Genomic DNA, 20,238 nt, shown 5'->3' with positions numbered 1-20,238 from the left:
AGCAGCAGCAGCAGCAGCAGCAGCAGCGTGTCCCCTCACGTTGTCCATGTCCACACTCGCTCTCATCAGAGTGCAGTGTGGGTAAAAAGTCTCCCAGGCTGATTCACTCAAAGGTCTCCTCAAAGGAATTTGACATAGGAGTAAAAAACAAAAAAAAAGGGGATTTTTTCTTAAAAGAAATGGTTTTCACCTCCTGTTTCTTCACAGTGTGAATCCACTGATGCTCCTCTGTCCTCCAACAGAGCCACGGCCATAAAAGGCGCTCACTCACAGTGTGTGTAGAGATGTTTTTCAAAAAAAGGGAAGAAGACCGAGAGGGAAGAAAGAAGTCACACCATCGACACCACATGATTTATTTTAAATAGATCTATCTTTTAATTTTACTCTCAACCGATAAGGCGAAGCACATTTCAGCATCAAAAGAGTTCAGCTCTGCTCTGGACACTTAACACAAGCAACTGGACACTTGAACAAGAAGATACTGAAATCATAAACGTTGGGGTTTTTTTTTAAGAGAACTTAAAGCTGCAGTGTGTAACTTTAGTGGATTTGTGTTGTGTGTGTCATCTGTGTTTCTCAGTGTTTTCACTCAAGTTCACTCAAAATAGGAACATAATTAACAACAAACTGATTATTGAGACCATTAACTTTTCAGGAAAATGTTTACTGATGTTATGAATCAAGGACTTCCATTCAATCAGTGGTGTCGCCCCCCGGTGGCTGTTCGAAGATTGAATGACTTTATTCCTCCCCCAGGGGGGAAACACACATTCACAACAGCTCAGTTAAGAAATGAGAATAGAATAAAAATAAAATAAAATAAAATAAAATAAAATAAAATAAAAAAAGTAAGAAAATTACAAAAAAAGGATTACATTGAGGATATTCTTACTTGCTGATTGACTTCCGCAAGAATACTCTAACAGTAAGTCCAAATTTTATATTATAGTATGTTTTTTACTTCATCATTTTACAGTGGTTTGAATGTAAAGCTTTTAAAGGTTACGCACAACAGTTTTAAGAGAACTCTTTTCTTTCTTTTTTTAAGACAAAGGGGAATACGTTGTCCACTAAGGGAAGCCTACACGGTATTTGAGGCGGTCACAACTCCCATACATTCCTTTCAGAGGGTCCTGTCTGGGCAGGATTTGACAATCACAGCAGCAGACTGTGGCACAGGAGAGGTCACGAAACAAACAAACAAACAAACAAACAAACAAACGGGATAAAAGCCCTGATCCCTCGTGTCCTGCCTCCACATGAGCACATCTCAACTTTTGGGGCAGTGGAATGTATCAGACAGCAGTGACAAAGGGGTCAAACCTTCCCGGTCAGATGCAGCCACAGGAGCTTCAGCGCCCTCTAGTGGCCGTCTGTGAACACCAGACAGAGAAATGGCAGTACAGAGCTGTGTGTGTGTGTGGGGGGGGGGGGGAGGGATGCTGAGACTCATCACTTCCTGTCTACTCAAAAGAACACGGCACGACACGAGTCTCTTACACAGTCACAGCGACCAGAGGAAAAGAGACTGAAGTCACATACAAGGAGAAAATACTCTGCTATTTTGACTACTCTTCCCTCTATGGCAGTAATAATAATAATAACACTTCAATTATTAAGATCACTCAACATAATATCTCTAAACATCGTCTTAAATGTGGAATATAGTAACCTCAAGGTGATTAAAATAAACACTTTATATTTATATCCTTACAAGTCAAACCAAACATATGAATGGAGTGATATAAAGTGAATGAACATGGACGGAGAGACATTCTGTCACTACAAAGAACACGGGTTTAGGTCACATGACGGCGTCCAATAACAGCACGATCACGATGAAGAGACGACTGAGCTTTACATCCCTGCTACAGACGACTACTGCTCATATTGCTGTTTGAGTCCAGAACACTGACCACAGGTCACATGACTGTGTTTGAAGATGATGATGATGATGAGGGTGCAGAAAGGAGGGAGACGACGAATGAGTTTGTTGACGCGCTTAAATACTTGAAATCTTACATGTAGTGAATGAACCTGTTTGCTACACGAGTACAAATGGAGTTTAATGCGAATACGCGACTTAATTAAAGATCCTGTGACATTTAGGTTTGAATGTTTAATTGTTTCTTTAACGGAAATTGCAATTTCAAACAATGCAACTAGAAAATCACAAATACCACAAATTGAAAATGTACTTTGTGCACGTTGGAAATAGGTCTCATCTTTTTAAACCTTTTACTGTGAAACTTTTCAAACCTTTGGACTGAACATTAACTCAAAAACTTACTAACCCTATGTGTAAGAAAAAACTCAGCCCTATAGTACCAATAAGCAGTGTTTGTCTAAGTTTATAATTGCTCAAAAATGATAATTAAAGTCCTGTTTGTTACAAATTGCAATTTTAAAAGAGTCATCTGTCACTTCAGTAAAAGCTGGGAGACTTGCCAGTGACGGATTAAACTAATCATTTAAATTGATGAAGAAGATGCTGAGATAACCTGACGTTTATTCTACACTACACTTCCCACAATGCAACGCTACGGCATCTTTCACTTCCTTTAACTTAAAAATGCACACATCTCAGTATGTAACGTATCAATGTGCTCGAGGTGAGATAATGACTAGAAGTACTTCTAGTATTTAAAGTATTCGAGTATTTAACGAAACAGAACAGAAGCTTCAGCTTTTATATTTTATGCCAGTGGCATCAATATCAGAGTCGTGCTGTGCGTAGAGCAGACGATTTAAACGCCAACACTGGACCTCTCTGCATCTATCCACAAGCGCTCATGAACCATCCCACCACCTCACTGAACATGTGTCCTTTACCTTTAAACCCAGATCTTTAAAAAAAATATAACAAAACAGTAAAAATAATCATGAATCATGAAATGACTGTTAGCACAAACTCAGTTTCCCACAGGATCTTTATGGATTAAAACCAGATTCACCCAAATACACAGTAACCGAAACCTATAATACGACTGTTATTTTTATAAAGTTAATGATCAAAAAATGCTGAGAAAACCCGGATTTCTCAAGGTTAACGGAATACTTTGCATTTAGCTTTGTATTACTAGACTAGGGCTAGTATTTTTGAAACATTGTGCTTCCCCAACCTCGAGAAATATCTTCCTTCTTGTCTTTGTTACGTGGCCACCAGTGACACCTGTTAGCGTAGCTGTTAGCAAAGATGGCGGACACTGTTTACATTCTGGGAATGAGGTCCCGTCCCCCTACAAGTGGGTCTAAAAAGTGCGGAATTAGCATTGGGGTTTCAAACATTCAAAAAATACTAGCCCTATTCTAGTAATACAAAGCTAAATGCTAATCGGTGAAGTATTCCTTTAACAATTCTTTTAAATTAGTAATTGTCACCATTTCTTTCTTGGGCCGAAACCTAAATCCACAGAAAAAATAACACAGAATCACAGCCAAAATGTAACGTTTTTGGTGGATGTGATGATAAAAGACCTGTTTTCATGGAGCAATGCTACATGTCTATGGACTGTAACACAACACTGACAGGAATCAGATACTGGATGGAGGTGTGTGTGTGTGCGCGTGTGTCGGTTACAATGAAATACCTCAGTGTAATTTAGTTGTTCATCTCATATTTCTGCATGAGAATGAGAATGACAACGATTTGGCCACGAGTGTGAGAGGATTTGCAATGTTGAATGGCAGCAAACACAGGGTAACACACACACACACACACAGGGAAATGCACCTACTAGACGGTGAAAGTGGATTCGGACACACAACCTTAATATATAATAATAGAACATAGCAAATATAAAAACATCCATATATATATAAATAGAAACAATCACAATAAAGAAAATTAAAAGTTATTTTTTTTGGGGGGGAGGGTGGAGCTGGAGTCACGGTACAGTGAGGAGTAACAGGGTTGAGGGCAGTGCATTCAAATAAAAAGTACAGTAAAACATGAACACACATTAACCAGGTATATAGAGGATGATCTGTTTACAGCAGAGTGAGAGTTTGTTCAACACGGTGAGAAGATACATGGCGGTGAGAGTGGAAATGTGACGGACGTGACCTGAAAGTACTGGTGTCACAAACTGTATGAACACAAACACGCATGAAATGGAATGACCCAATGCTGTGGCTTTCTTTTTTCTTCCCTGTCCGATGTGTTCTCCCTCACACACAAAGCTCTGCGCACCTCCCACATTTCTTGGGCAGCACAGAAGCCGCGGGCGCCGCTCCCTCCGCTCCCGTCTCGTCTTCAGAGTGAGGAGCGCGGGCGGCCTCTAGGCGGCGGCCTCCTCCAGCGCCGGCAGCAGGCCCTTTTCTATGAGGTGAGCCTTCAGGGAGTTGAATATGTGAAGCTGCTGATCTGGACGCAGGGCCAGCAGCTGCTGGATGACCTTGCTCGGGTTGGGGCCCCTGAAAGAGGACAGAGACACGATCAAAGACACGTCCTCGCTTTCAGAATCCACTTGACTTCACTTTCCATTAGCTGGGTTTCTATTTAAATTGTGTTGCAAATTTTAACCGGATTTTCAAGGAAATTTGCATCTAAGCAAATATGGAGAAATATAAGAATGTGTATTGTTGTTTTTCTTGTTGCTGACCCAGTGCAGTGAAGTGAAATATCTAAACTGCTCGTGTGATTTCTTCTTTATTAACTGAATCGGTTTCTACTGTACTAACGTTCACATTTACCTTTTATACACAAATCTTTTTCAACTTCATGTACATTACTTGCTTTTCACCCAATCACAAGTGTAATAGAATTATATAAAAACATTATCTATCACAATAAATAGAGCACAATATTATGACAAGACATGGTAAAGTGCACTGCCAAGGAGGTAATATTCTGTGATTGGGTTTGCAAAATTGTAAACTTTCCATGGGAGTTAATGTGAATAAACAGGATATTTTCAAAATTGAAAGTTGGGAACTTAAATATCGTTGGTAAAACAATCAGATTTAATGCAAATACAGTTGATTATCAATGCTATTTCTCAGTCACAGGCACATAGATCACTACCTACATGCACAGATGATTTATAGACACCTGAACTACTGAGCCCATGACACAACGGTGTAACAAATTAATCTGCATCATGTTTTTTTTTTTAATTGTATCATTGACTGCTTATGACAAAACTAAATGTTGATATATTTAAAGTTTTTTTAAATGATCCAAAACGTCCAGTTCATCCTTATTAAATCCCATAAATTCATCTTCCTCAAACGAAAGAACTTTCATGTAATATTTCAAACATTTCCATTCGGGTTTTTTTATACACAAATCAAAAAAAAACATAAAAAAACATAAAAACACAGTCAAATCAAAGTATCAAGCTGAATTTCTCATGATGTCAAAGAAGCAAAGAGATAATCTAAGATGGATTCAGGGATATTAGTGTTTATCTGATCCAAATAAAGCTGCAGTCTTTACCTTTTACAGCTAACGTGCTAAGAACTTCAGAATAGGCATATAAAGTAATGTAAGAGCACACACACACACACACGTAAAGGCAGAAATAAAAGAGTGTGTTCAAATGTGACATTTCACGCCGCCGCTGTGTGTTTACCTGATGAAGCTCGCGATGTAGACATTAACAAATGTGGCCATGAGGTACTGGCAGTCGAACCTGTCCATGATGCCACCGTGACCCGGGATAGTGTTGGCAAAATCCTGCAAGGACAACGGAGAAAACACAGAGGTGTAAAAGTCTTTAACATGAGCTCAAATAAGTCAACTAAAAATGGACCTAGTCCTCTGGTATTGTGATTTGACCACCTACTGGACAATACAAGCCGTCAATCATACTGACCACTTTTCAACCTACTCATATTTTATGGCTGGTATCACAGCTGGGTAAGAAAAAGGAAACAATCCTAACCCTGTTACACATACTAAAAGGAAAACACTAAAGGCAACAGGTCATCTTGACTCATGTCCTTCATCTCTACCTTGATCTTGAAGGCTCTCTTGAAGCCGCTGGCAAAGAAGCCGCCAAAGGGACCGACGATGGAGGCAAAGGAAGAGAGCGCAATGCTGTGGATTTGGAATGGGTAGAGACGCACCGTCGTCTGTGGAGAAAACAGGGAATGTGAAGAGCAGCAGAGTGTATTTTCAAGATAAAAGTGTACACATTTACCTCTATACCCTGTACTTTACTTTTTTCAGTGAAGCATTTCCTAACGAAATTCAGAAATGTGGTTGTGCACCCTGCACTCTGAAAATTCCCCACATCCAGCCACAAAGTTACTAATTTGGCAACACTGCTCAAACTGCACGTTATGCCCTGATAAACTAAAGATGTAATCATTTACAAAAATCTTCTGGCTGCTATATTAGGTGTACATAATTAACTGCTTGTTAACACCAAAATCTAATCAGCAGCAACTCAGTACATACAGTCATGTGCAGGAAGAAATATTATTTAAAAATGACTTTGAACATGGTATTCCGCAGCAATTCTCTGAGAGAAGAAGACCGTCTCTGAATTCACAACACTTTAAAGCCTGAAGTCGATGAGCTGCAGCAGCAGCAGCAGCAGCAGAAGACCACACTGGTGCCACTTGTGCTGGCGAGTGTCAATATCCAATTTTCTGTCAGTTTCATAAAATGTGTTACTATGAGACGACAGGGAGAGTGCAGGGGACTCTTACCCATCCTGTGGCAGACTCCAGGACACTGGGCAGAGTGTAGTCTTGGAGCTGGAAAAGGTCAGAGGGCTCACAGTCCACCTGGAAACTGTTGGAGTCATTGTTGAACTCCACGGGACACACGAAGTAGCGACAGCCAGCCATCACATAGGAGAGCTGCAAACAGAGCGAGCTTCAGTTCTCAAGTACAGCTACAGCACCAACACACAGGAGGACACAGGGGGACAATATATACAATAATATACAATATACAATAATGTCGACGATATAGTGTGAGAACCAGAGCAAATAAAACGTCAAATTCTCTATGAAAATAACTGGTAAAGTGGGAATCGTGTCTTACCAGGATGCCAAACACAATAGTAGCGAATAATCCTCCAATGAATCCCTCCCATGTCTTCTTAGGCGACAGCTGCAGATGAAAGAGTGAAGGTTAACAATAATAATGGAAGTAATTATATCGGATTATTAAATACGGATGATTAAATACAAAAAAAATCGAATGAATGAAGATGAAAATCACTTTATAATCAAATTAAATTAGAAGGTGACCTAGAGATCCCCAGAATTATCTTAAATATTGGGTAGGAACTTACATCCAGATGTGTATTCTGTTGCTATATAACATCTTTGTTTACAAAGAACGACGACACAAACCGACCTTGATCAGAGGAGTGCGGCCAAAGAAGAAGCCAAACATGTAGGCCATGATGTCATTACAGATCACACAGGAAATGGGAACGATGAACCTGTCCAAACAAACCAGAGGTCACAATGAGCTTCACGGCACAAGAGATGAGGTTTAAACAGCGATAATGATCTGCACATGCACAAATCAACATGATGAGCATTATTAGATTCAGAGAGAAGGAGCTGTTTTGCATTTACACTCATGTACAGTAGTAAAAAGCTGCTCACTTACCAGATCATGCCCTCAAACAGGTTATGAATGATGAGGTGAGACTGAGTCACCACAATCAGCAAAGTCACGTGAGTCCATCCAAACTGTGGAGACAAGAACAACAGGGATTTTATGTAGCTTTCAGTTCAACATTTTATCCAATTATGTCCCATTTTGACATTTTTGTATGAATAGAAATGGTGCACCTGATGATACAATACAACACGCGATACATGGTCCACGATGCCAATAACATCCCAATAGTATAAATATACTGCAAGACCATCATAAATCACAATATCTGCCTAACTGAAGAAAACAAAACGTCTGTGAAAAGTTAAAAGTGAAGGTTTTCTCATAAAATCCATGTAGTGAACATTATCCTGCTGTAAACTCCCTCTCCTTCAGCCAGGTAACTTCCACCCGTTTCCCTCATTAGGGACTGTTGACTTTAGAGCGTCTTAATTTGTTTGCACGGGGAAGGATGACGATATATATCAACAGATTAATATTTTGACCCTCCCGCACTGCACACATGAGGTGACCTGTTTGACGTTAAGACAAACAAACGCAACAGCAACAGTGCACGACTAAACAGACACGGCTGCAAACACACAAAAAACACCCACATAAAGTTTCAGAAGTGAATTCTACCGCTCAAAAAAAAGAGTTGTTCACAATTAACAAACAATTATTTTTACAATTGATTAATTAATAACTTGTTTGGTGCGTAAAATGTTTTGTCCACAAACCAAAATGGTTGAGTTTTAATGATTTCTTAATGGTATGTGGGGCAAAGAAAACAGAAAATATTCACATTTAAGAAGCTTTGAAGTTTTAATTATTGAAAAACACTCAAGCAGATTAATCGATTATCAAAATAGTTGATGATTAATTTATAATTAATCGAATAATCGCTGCCGCCCTTAACAAAAGTTAGACACTGCAGCTTTAATAATGACATAACTGCCAAACAAAGGCTTCTTCTGACAAGATTAACTTCAGTAGCAACGGTTATAATTTGAAAAGATTATTCTGGGCCGAAGCTCCTGTTTTGAAAGTTGACATTTTTGATCACATGAGTAATCACGAATTGAATCATTCATATTTATCAAATAACTTCAGCCACAACAGAAGTGGAGTGTGAATTGTAAATGTCTATTTAACTGCAGATAAGACAATAACACAGACACTTTATCACATTAACAAAGATGAGTGGAAAATGTGGAAGTTTTCAGTGTCGCGGCGCAGAAACAGCTTTTTGTGCAGCAGAGGCAGCTTTTCTAACTGAGCAAAGTGTTCCATTGACTGTGTGACAGAGACTTCTGTTATAATAACATCTGGCCCACTTCTCTCTTCACTAGAGAGTCTGTATTTAAAGCAAACTTCATCAGTAACCCAGCACAGGCCTTGAGGCTTGCTGTTCTCTTACCATGTAGAACTGGAGACGGTAGTGTTTCTTCACCAAACTCAGCACAAACATGCAGAAACCTGCAACAACACGACAAATGCTGCATGAGATACCAAATAAGGACATAAACAGAGCTTTAGGCCCCGTAAGGAGGAGGAGATTTATTAATTCAGAATCCAGGTCATCTCTGGTCAAACTGACTAAATTTAGATCGACCTATTTAAAACATAAAGCCAAGTGTTGATGTGGAGCTCAGGATTGCTTCCTGTCATAAGACACAGAGCAAAGATGAGTGATTGTGAACAAAAAAACAGCAGAAATACTGAAAGAGACGCTCTGCTCGCGGGGAAATTCACTCCTTTACAACATAATATAACCACGTCATGACATCACACTGTAGATTTAAGCATTTTCTGTCACTGTCACCGCTCAGAAGATGTGTCAGAGGAAACGAGTCAATCAGTTTCACCTTGAAACTCGTCTGCAGGAGAGAGAGAGAGAGACAGAGCTCTTCCTTCCTCACCACATCCTGTTTGCCTTCTGGAGGCAGCTAAAGCAGCACTGAGCGACTAACAGACAACCTGCAGCACAGGAAGTGGGACTTAAGCAGTCTGTGCGGCGCCAGAAATAACCGACTCTGTACTGTCTACTTTAACATGGCGGAACAATCAAAACCATTTGGTTATCAAGTCTGACAATTTATATGAATATGACTTCATTTTTTTTTCATCTGTGCTCGGTTCAAACACCGTGACAGTAAACGTTTGAACAGAGCAGAGGTGCTGTGGGAAACAGTGTACCTGTGAGGTAGAGGGCAAAGGAGATGAAACGGTGGTATTTGCTTAGGATACGAAGTGGCTCCTCCCTTTGCACCAGGGTAAAGAAGTAATCTGTCACAGTCTCGCCATAGAAGAAGTAGTTGACACACAGCAGGAAGTACCTGTCAGGCAAAAGGATTAAGAACACACACACACACATCTGACAGTTTTAGGACGGATGCTAATTAGACTCTGAATTCAATGCACTGTAAATAAGGGCCTTGCTTTACAGAGACCCTCATCGATTCTATCAGAGTCCAAAGGGACAAACTAGTCATTTGAATCAGCAGAAGCTTAATACACAAATAAAAAAAAAAGAACATCATTTGTTGGTATGTGAAGGCCACCATAGTTCCCTGACACACATGAGGAAGTAGAGGAGCCCTCCATTTGTTGCAATCTGCAGACTCACCGTTAGATGTCACAGTTATTTTTACAAAATGGATCAGTAAGGCAGCCAAAAATCTGATTTAATTTACTCTTGAAATGAATCATGTGAGTAAACTGTCCTCATGGGCACATGATGTTTTGACTTTTCATCATGTTTTTATCTGCATATGGCATATGAATATCAAAACTCTGCTATCCATCTATCTATCTATCTATCTATCTATACATCAATACCAGAGGTTTTCAAACTGTGAGGTGTGCCTCCGTTGGACAGAAGGCAGTGTCATGTTGATACTTCATGTTCCAGGTACATGCAGGGGTTGTTGTGCATGTATCTGTACTTGATGAGTCCATGTCAGCAGCACAGTCAGCAGCATTTATAATTAAAACCGTAGGCCAAAATGCTGAAAGATACATGAAAATAAATGTTCTCTTTCTGAGTCATAACTCAGCCTAATCTCAACAGAGACATAATGTATAAATAGTATATATATGTGTGTGTGTGTGTGTATGTGTATATATACATATATATATATATATATATATATATATATATATATATATATATATATATATATATATATACATACACACACATACATATATATATATATATATATATATATACACACACACATATATACATATGTGTGTGTGTATATATATATATATATATATACATACACATACATATATATATATATATATATATCAGCAGCATTTATAATTAAAACCGTAGGCCAAAATGCTGAAAGATACATGAAAATAAATGTTCTCTTTCTGAGTCATAACTCAGCCTAATCTCAACAGAGACATAATGTATAAATAGTATATATATGTATGTGTGTATATGTGTATATATATATATATATATATATATATATATACACATATACACACATACACGTATATACATAGTACTGTGCAAATACATTTTCATTAAAGCTATTACTAACAACAGAAAACAGTATTTTTAAGTATAAATGTGAAGCAATGATAGTAACAAGGACATTTCAAAGCGGCTGAGTGGCTGGGGAGTGTGTGGGTGTGTGAGGCGGTGTCAGACCTTGAAAACCCCAGATGTACACTGACTGTACACATCTACTTCTAAAAGGTAATACAATGCAGATCTGCCAACCTGAAAGAATGTCTCGGAGCGCTGCCTTATGTCAAAAAAAAACAAATAACTGTTCAAGTTCAAAATATACAGCAAAAAAGCCCGTCAGACTGTTTGAAGTAATTACCATGTGGTCCAGCAGAGGGTGCTGTGTGCACAGCATTGGATCCACTTTTAAAGTCTTCTTGACCCATCAGAAAAATAAGATAGATGTTCAGTTGTTTTGCTGTGAAAATGGAGGCCATAACTGTTAACTGGGTGAAGAATAATGACACCAGAGGATCTGAAATGTGTGGACTTATATTTCAGGTTCTTCAACTTATGAACAAATCCGCAGACTCAGCTGTCAGTTTACCTGTTAGCACTAGTCGTTCTGTGTATGTGTGTGTGTGTGTGTGTGGGTGGGGGTGGGAGCGGTTAGAATCTTTACAAAGGGATTGTTAGTCAATATTCATAGAAAGTAGATTTTTTTTTGGAACAATTGGCATCCCTAATATGTGCATATTTATTGTTTATATTATAGTATTTTGTATTATCAATGGTCAACTATGTCGACAAACATTTATGGGAATATAAGTTGCAGGTTAATGTTAGTTACCTGTACGCGCGTTATAATGTGTCGTCAGATGCTTTACTTGTGTGTGATGCCTCCACTGACTTTGTAACTAGTGCCATCTATGGTGTTGAACCATACATACTGATATTTTGGCGTAACGCTCAGCACAACAACATAACATCACTCTCGTCTTCTTCTGATGAGCCAAGAGAGCATGGATGCAGGCCAAGCTACACTCACACCACCCTCTGTTGGAAATGTTGATTACTTCAAACAATCTGATGTGCTTCTGGGCTGTTTATTACATAAAATATACCAATGTAAAAGAGCCACCAAGTATGTGTGGTGTCACTGTCATGGCAATAATCCAAGTCGACTCACAAAATAGTAGTTAGTTGAAACCCATTTTGTATTGTATTGTAATTCTATTGTCAGATATTATGAAATAAGGAGCACTTGTTTCAAAGGATTAAATCTAAATGTTAAGCTAGTATTGCGACTTCTGTTGTGGTTTTATACACTTAAAGCTGTAACGTGCCAACTGATCATTTATGACAAATATTAGCATCTGCACTGTAGACTGTGCAGAACACAGATTGGGAAAATGTGGACAAACAGTGACACGGCCACCTTTCTCAGTAAATGTTCTGCCTTGTTTGTAACCATCAGATTCCTTCAAACACTGATTTTTACATGATTTGCTACGATGTCTTAAAATGACATTATCGTTTGTCACTCATCACTGCCTATGATTTTTTTCCCCACTGAGTGAAGGCCAGGGAAACTAATTCAATTATATTTTGGTATTTTTCCTTTTGCTTTTCTGCAGGCTGGACTCTTGAGTCCTATACAACTGGTCAAACTCACAAGACGATCATTGTTGCTACTTTACTTTGACAAACCAAACTACTGTACTTTGATCTCAAAATGTGTTTACTGTCTACGGAGGTTGGCAGGTCTGCAGACAACTGATAATTCACAGCAAGTTTGCTGATTGGCTTAATAGTCCTTGGTCTAATCAAGATTCAAAACAGGTCAGAAAACAAACCTTGAGAAGTCTGAAACACATAAAACACGAGACAAAACTTTAAGACAGAAGCAAACGAGGATATGTGCAGTTTCACAACACCCTTGTGGATTGTGTGATCGTTGTGTCCGCTGTGTGTGCACATCCTCACCAGCTCAACGTCCTGAACCAGGGAAGGTGGTAGGAGTGGTAGACACTGTAGCCGATGGTAATGATTTCTTGGAAGCACTTAATCTGCACACAGAGGACCTGCACAGGGACAGTGTCAAGGAATGTGTTAGAGATAGCGATTAAGAATATTACATAATATTACACACTGCAACAAGGTCCAAACCATCGGTGATGCTTGTACTCACAATCATCATAAGCACCATGGGGCCCAAGTAGATGATGAAGAAAAAGAAGGAGATCATGGCCAGTGTGAGGATTCCTCGTACCCACCAGTTCTTCCATCTGAGGAGAGTTCACAGACAAACAAACACTGCTGTTCAATGTCAGCTCTAAGAGGAAATACAACACAGAGGTTAACAAACAGAAACATACGGTTTAATGTTGGATCAGTTGAAGTCAACTATGCATAAGGAAAGTAAATCAGAAAGAGTCTGACTGCAGTCTTTTTATTTCATATAAACCACACAGTAACCATTTAAGCGTTAAAAGTCGTACTCAAACTCATACTCATCATATTCCCAAAGCTTTCATTACTGTATACATTAGTGTGATGTATGATTCTCTCTTCAACAGTTGTGGTACCTTGAGGAGAGTCCAGACAAGGCCTTGTTTAGAACCTCAGGGGTGTCATCAGGAGGGACGGGCACCTCTGGGACCCCCGAGTCCACCTTGGCCTCACTGTCCGACAACCCATCTTTGTCCACTTTCGCCTCACTGTCTGAACCCTGACACAAAGACAGACAGACAGACAGACAAGGGGAGGAATAAGACCCTGATATTTAGCAAAGATAGAAAATATCACAGAATCAATAAAAAAAACTATTCTCTAAATCATCATTTTAAAAATGTCCACCTTTTTGTCTTTGCAGACTCTCTAAAAAGTGGTGAGCTTTTTAGTAGGGCTGAACGATTTTGAATAAATATCAAAGGGAATGGTCATTTTTACATCATTACTATCATTTTTATTCGAAAAACATAGGAACATTTACGATAAAATGTTTGCAGATCCGTTCAGGCTTCATCTCACACTATGAACAGTAAAACCAAAAGTAAACACCCTTTACTCGATGACTGCCATGGAATGGCCTCAAACTTAATTACATCACATTGTGTCTAGGTTACACAGTATTTTCTTCTAACCGACACAAATTCCTTCTGCACTTTGTTCCCACGGGTAACTTTGAGACAAACGGTGTCACTGTATCAGTTAAAATGAGAACAACAACAAGAGAAGGCAGCAGCAACTCAGGCCTAAGACAACACATGAGAACATATCTACATTTTCTGAGCTATTAAGATTGAGTTGTGAATATGTATTTATTTTCTGTACTGTTAAATTGAAGCACTGATTATATCATTATATCAGACATCAGCCTCAGGCTCATGGTATCCATGGATTTAATAGTAATAAGCAAAGAAGCAGCAGACCTGCCAGCACAGGGATGTGTTGTGCTGTGTGTGTGGGAGGATGTGCACTGTGCCAATTCATCTCCGTCCATATTGTTGATTTCTCAGAACCGTCTGTTCACTAATGGAGGCCATCTTAAAATACACCCATACACAACTATCAGATAATGGATGTTACCAGATAAGAGCTCGACAAGATCACAAAGGCCGATTCTTATGAATAACCCAAACCCTAACCTGTTTCTTCTGATAAAATGTATAATTGCTCAACTACATTGCACATTATTTTGTATGCTGCGTCCTTCATCTGAAAACGGTCTGTCACATAATACTATCAGACCTAACTGAGGGAGCATTTGTGTGTATACAGCAGCATTATGGGAGCGGGCTCTGCGAGTTTTCTGAGCAGTAGAATTCACGTCTGACACGTTTCATGGGTGCTTCATTGTGTTTTCAGTCATACTCCATCATGCGCGCACCATGAAAAAACTAAAGCCTGACGGACTAATAGCCTTTCCTCTGTCAGATGATGGAAGTTCGCACACAGTCGCATTTTCTTTGGGGAAAAGAGACAGAGAACAGGCCGTCATTCACAACAACCCCACTGACCTCTCTGCTGCTGCTGACCAAATTAGGCTCACAGTTCTTGCCTCACAGTCACATAGCAGATGATTGCTTACTGTGCTGTGATGCAGTCTCGCACATGGCTGCGACAGCTACACTCTGTTATACATTACAGCAGCTAGAAACAATCTATATATGACATAGATTTGTCATTTCAGCATCAATAGCTGTCCAGTTATTCTGTCTTATTATTGTATGATACTGGCATATCATTTTGTGCAACTTTCTACACATTCATGGCAATTGAACAACTTATTTTAACTTAATTTCTTTCATAATAGGGAAAAATGATGGTAACGCAAGTATGATAATGGATCATCAACTGCATATAGATAACAAATTGTTCTTGTGCAGGAATTAAGTTGTGTTATATCATTAAAGGGCTGAATCAAAAGCAAAGTCAAACTGCAAAGTCAAATACTGACACCAATATTAAAGCTCAACAACCACAGCTAACTCGGCTACAACTGTCATGTGTAATGCCAAAGGCTCTCTCAGAAAAGCGTATTCACCATCAATAGCTGTGAGTCGCCTCCAGCTGAATGCAGCCATATGCACAAGACCACATACACACACACACAGACTCATTCTGTGCCTGCTGGTTTCTATGGAGACAATATCCGTCATTCAGGATGCTCGAGTTAAAAATAGGGGCATGCTTCACACAAACACTCCTCCCCTTTCAAGCTCTCTGGTAGACAAGCAGCAACCCTGAGCATCTCCATGTTTTTAGCACCATTTCCTTGGAACACACTCCATCTGTGTGTCCAGATATACTACAATTTTAGAGCTTTGAGTAAATGTCTTCAGACAGAAATATATTTTAAAACAGTCATTCCCAAAGACTGGGTCAGGATGCTTGTGTTGTGTTGAGGAACTACTCAACACAATATTAGCTTTTACAGAAATGGCAGTAAAATAGTAAGAAATGTTAAATTATAGCTTATACTGTAAATGTAAACTGGGTCATGATAGTTTGTCAAAAAAAGTTTGAAAAGTTTTCATTGACTATAAAAGCACATGTCTACTCAGATGATCATTGAGAAGGAAAGAAGGAAAGGAAGCACATTAGACAAAGGCACTAGATGATTCATTAATAAATAAACCATTTCCCTGACAGGATGCAGCTAATGCCTCCACCACTTTCCTATCAGCAATTTTTTTCTGTTCTCATCATGTCAGGAAGACTTCAAAAGACTACAAAAGAGTTCTAGCACAACTCGGCGCAGCTCTGCTCGGTTTGTTTTTGCTTTTCCATTCGGGATAGTACCTGGTGCCTTTAGTATCTGCACTGGTGAGGCTCCAAGCGAGCTGAGCCAATACTATGGTGGATCTCTTGATGTTCTACACTAAACCATAGCAAACTGATGGCATCATGGATTTGAGGGTTTCCTGCTATGGTGTCCTGTACATGTATTATATGACGGTTCTGCAGAGCAGACTAATGGCATGCTATTGTCTCAGGAGCTCCTCTCTGCTAGTGGCCCCAGCCAAATCCCTACTTTGTCTGCTATGTCGCAACCTATGTCCTCTCATCCTGCGTAGATGCCTACATCCATCATAATGCACAGGTCTCTACTTGGTCTGAATATACAGTGGGAAACTAGTTTGGGAACTGTATTGGCAAGGAGCAATGCATATATTTAACTTTAGCTTGAACACTACACAGCACAATGCTAAACAGACATGGCATAAAGTATAAGATAACCCAGCAGAACTAATATGTGTATGTTAAGGATAAGCCAATACAATAGTCAATATCAATATTAATCTGATACTGTGGTCAAAACCACTAGATCGGACATGGAAAATAAAAAAAGAGTAAAACCTGTAAATATCACGTACATGCACTATTGTCATGTGACCAGGATGGAAGTGAGGGCTCCACATATCTGCCACTCTGACAGTTTATTATGATTTTAAAACGTTTGATTATAGCTAGGTGGTAAATGCTTCACTGCAAATGTGTTACTAACACTTACGTTGATGCAAAAGACATAAAAAAACTGGACTGGACTGATATCAGTATTGACGGAATCCAACACAGAGAAGTGGTATTGAGCCAACCCCCATGTGTGTTGTCGGGGCGGGGCGGGGCGGGGCGGGGGGGGGGGGACATATGTGTGTGAGCTGTCGCCATTTAGCAGTGACACAATCAACAGGCCCTGTTGGAAAAAACAAACAAACTACAAACAAAACAGCAAAGACTACAGTCACCACTCCAACACTCATGTAACCACCGATTACCTACCATCGTACAAATACTTAACAATTTACACTTTGTAAGCTGATCAGCAAATTAAGGAATTAAATTGCTCCTTAGATCTCTTAGGCCACACGGTGGTGTAGTGGTTAGCACTCTCGCCTTGCAGCGAGAAGACAAGGGGCTTTCTGCATGGAGTTTGCATTTTCTCCCCGTGTGTGCGTGGGTTCTCTCCGGGTTCTCCGGCTTCCTCCCACAGTCCAAAAACATGCAATGTGGGGATAGGTAAATTGAACACTCTAAATTGACCATAGGAGTGAGTGTGAGAGTGAATGGTTGTTTGTCTCTATCTGTGTGTGGCCCTGCGATGGTCTGGCGAACTGTCCAGGGTGTACCCCGCCTATCGCCCGATGTAGCTGAGATTGGCACAGCACCCCCCGCGACCCTCTGGCGGAGGATAAAGCGGTAGATGATGACTGACTGACTGACTTAGAACTCTTAAGTAACAAAAGCTGTTCAATACATTTGCATTTATCGAGTAAGGAAAGCAGAGTGCGGTGCAATTATAACCACATAATATAAGCATTCCATCTTAAAACCCTGCTCACACAGCAACACCTTCATATCCTGCGTCAGTCTTTGTTATGTATATTCTCAATTTTGTTATTTTCTCCTAATATTGCAGCCTGGTCCATTTTACTGTCCTTAAATGCCCTCATACATAAAACACACTCAAACTCCAACTTCTAGGCAGAGAAACCAGAAGAGAAGTGTTGAGAGCAGATGTCTCAAACTCAAATGACCTGGAGGTCACACAAGCATCAAGTCTGGTCAGGAGGGAGCCAGCCAAGTGAAAAAAGTCCCAAAAAGGAAGAAACCAACTGATGAGTTGGTAAAATTGTTGACGTGGTCAAAATGATGTCACAATATTCCATCATTATATAGCAATGTTTGTGACTATTTGACATGATTTCAAAGTAAAATGTTTGATTTTGACGTAGAACAACATATAGTTCACTGTAAAGTCATATTCATGATGCAAAATGAATCTATAAATGTCAAATACACACATTTAAGCAGTAGGCTGCATGAAATCGATTGGGCGGGCACTTTAGACAACAAGAGGCACTGTGGTTGATTATAAATTTCAATTATAATTTTAAATTTTAATAATTTCAGCAGTAGCAATAAATATATCCAGGTGGGTTCAACAGAACCATGTAATTGGAATGTAAATATTGTTTTCCAGTGTCATATGAATGAGCTTCTCACTGTGTAGTTGATAGGAGATAGGAGCAAAACCAAAGCAGCAATACGTTAACAACGTATATATGTAAAGATGTAGTCATTTCTCGTTATGTCGTGCCATGTTGCTCGAAGTTATCGCAACATAGCGCATGTTTTCCTGATATTGTGCGGCTACAAAAGCACTAACATGTCCACACTGTCACGACGACAGCACAGTCAGGAAGACCATCAGCCAGTCATGTCATATAACGAACAGTATTTTGACAGATGATTCGTAAAGCCCGCGTCTTCTCTGTGTTGTAGCATTTTAAATGTTAGCTCTAAACCCGCCATGTAAGCGAGCATGTCTGAGAAAACATGTTTTAATTGATTTAAACGTGGCTCTGTCTCTGGCTCGCGCAACTGAGAGCAAATAGCGTTGACAAATTGGTGTAGCTGAGTGTGGCTAGCGAGAGTTAGCATCGCTTCCAGCGAGGCTGAGCGGTGGCAGGAGCTACCTTGTCCTCAGACGGCGGTTGTAAGGCTGGGTCACTGCCTGTAGCTCCGCGGTGCCTCAGCTCTGTCATGTTTGCAGTAAACGACAACAGCGAAGGTCCCGAGGCTCCGACACACTCTTCTGATGATGATGTGGATAAATGACTAACGGCTCCTCGGCTAAGACACTAGCTAGGTTTGTTTTTAACACTGTTCCTTCGAAGACCCCCCCAGATCAAAGTCACCCAACGACGCATGAAGAGAGCTGAACATTACTTCCGTTTTTCAAAATAAAGTCCATGCATCTCATATCCTGAACAAGGTTATATTAATAGTTTGGGATTTTTCATTGGTTTTAGTTTTTATTTCGTTGTGACTTTTTCCATTCCATTCAAAATGCAATAGATCACAGAATAAAATCATATTATTCTTTTTAGCAACAACAAAGCCAGTAGTGGCCATGGAATTTTGCACAGTATACACACACGGACGCACATACACACACACACTATGTCAATTCCAAAGTCCAGCGTACAACATCCAAGAGTGTTTGTAAGTACAGTGTCGGTACTTTTTGATTGTGAGTAAATGTGTAATTGCTTTAAAATAAAAAAAAACATTTGTTTTTTTGTTGCCTCATCATTTGCATTTTGAATCATAAGAGCAACTTCCTGTCTGCAAAGTCAAGGAATGAGTGGAGGAGATCTCTATTTGTCTCACCATTAGACATCACTAATCCTAAAAAAAATCTGATATGATAAAACAAATCTGAAATGAGTATAAATAGGTGTAAACATAATAATTCAAATCCAATTGTAGTGTGTCTAAAGTGTGTAACCAGTTCTTTTCTCATTCCTCTGCCCTCCATGTGTTCGGAGTATGATAAAGAATTATATGTATTATAGATTTGCCTTTTTTCTGGAGATGTAAACAAGCATAATAAATCTGCAAGCGATGAATCTGTGCTTTTATTTTTAAGGCATCATTGCCTAGTGTTTATTCTGTCCTGGTAAACTTGACTTTCCTATCAGTTCTCTGACGTCATCGGGGGAAGAAGTATACAAATATTGTAATGTGCTATAAATAATGTGTTACTATTACATAACTTAATCATGACAAACCATGGCCGCACTTAGTCTTTGTATACATCTGTACATTCTTTACTGCAATGCTATACATCATTGCATAACACATTCACAATCATTTAAATTTCCACTTTTCATATATATGTGAC

The 20,238-nt window shown here is 39.4% G+C and overlaps 1 protein-coding gene across 1 annotated transcript; it reads right to left on the bottom strand.

Annotated features, from left to right (window-relative positions):
• Positions 1-2,912: 2,912 nt before the first annotated feature.
• Positions 2,913-19,252, bottom strand: cds2 (CDP-diacylglycerol synthase (phosphatidate cytidylyltransferase) 2). The gene is made up of 13 exons (XM_058636942.1): positions 19,028-19,252; positions 13,631-13,773; positions 13,234-13,330; positions 13,029-13,126; positions 9,770-9,909; positions 8,991-9,049; positions 7,580-7,662; positions 7,319-7,406; positions 7,001-7,069; positions 6,661-6,813; positions 5,959-6,078; positions 5,577-5,680; positions 2,913-4,416 (listed from the first exon to the last, which is right to left on the bottom strand). Exons 1-13 carry the CDS (start codon positions 19,094-19,096, stop codon positions 4,281-4,283), a joined length of 1,359 nt encoding a protein of 452 aa, XP_058492925.1. The 5' UTR covers positions 19,097-19,252; the 3' UTR covers positions 2,913-4,280.
• Positions 19,253-20,238: the final 986 nt, after the last annotated feature.

This window comes from Solea solea, chromosome 8 (genome assembly GCF_958295425.1).
Source record: "Solea solea chromosome 8, fSolSol10.1, whole genome shotgun sequence".
Lineage (NCBI taxonomy): Eukaryota > Metazoa > Chordata > Actinopteri > Pleuronectiformes > Soleidae > Solea > Solea solea.
This window is presented reverse-complemented; position numbering and strand designations above follow the sequence as displayed.

Bases quoted from the DNA above. Each gene is read 5' to 3' on its own strand.
- cds2 (XM_058636942.1), bottom strand. From the start codon at position 19,096: ATGACAGAGCTGAGGCACCGCGGAGCTACAGGCAGTGACCCAGCCTTA. The intron at 13,331-13,630 runs GTACCACAACTG...AACTCTCCTCAG, and splicing joins TTGTCTGGACTCTCCTCAAG to ATGGAAGAACTGGTGGGTAC. The intron at 7,070-7,318 runs GTCGGTTTGTGT...TTTCATCTGCAG, and splicing joins GCCGCACTCCTCTGATCAAG to CTGTCGCCTAAGAAGACATG.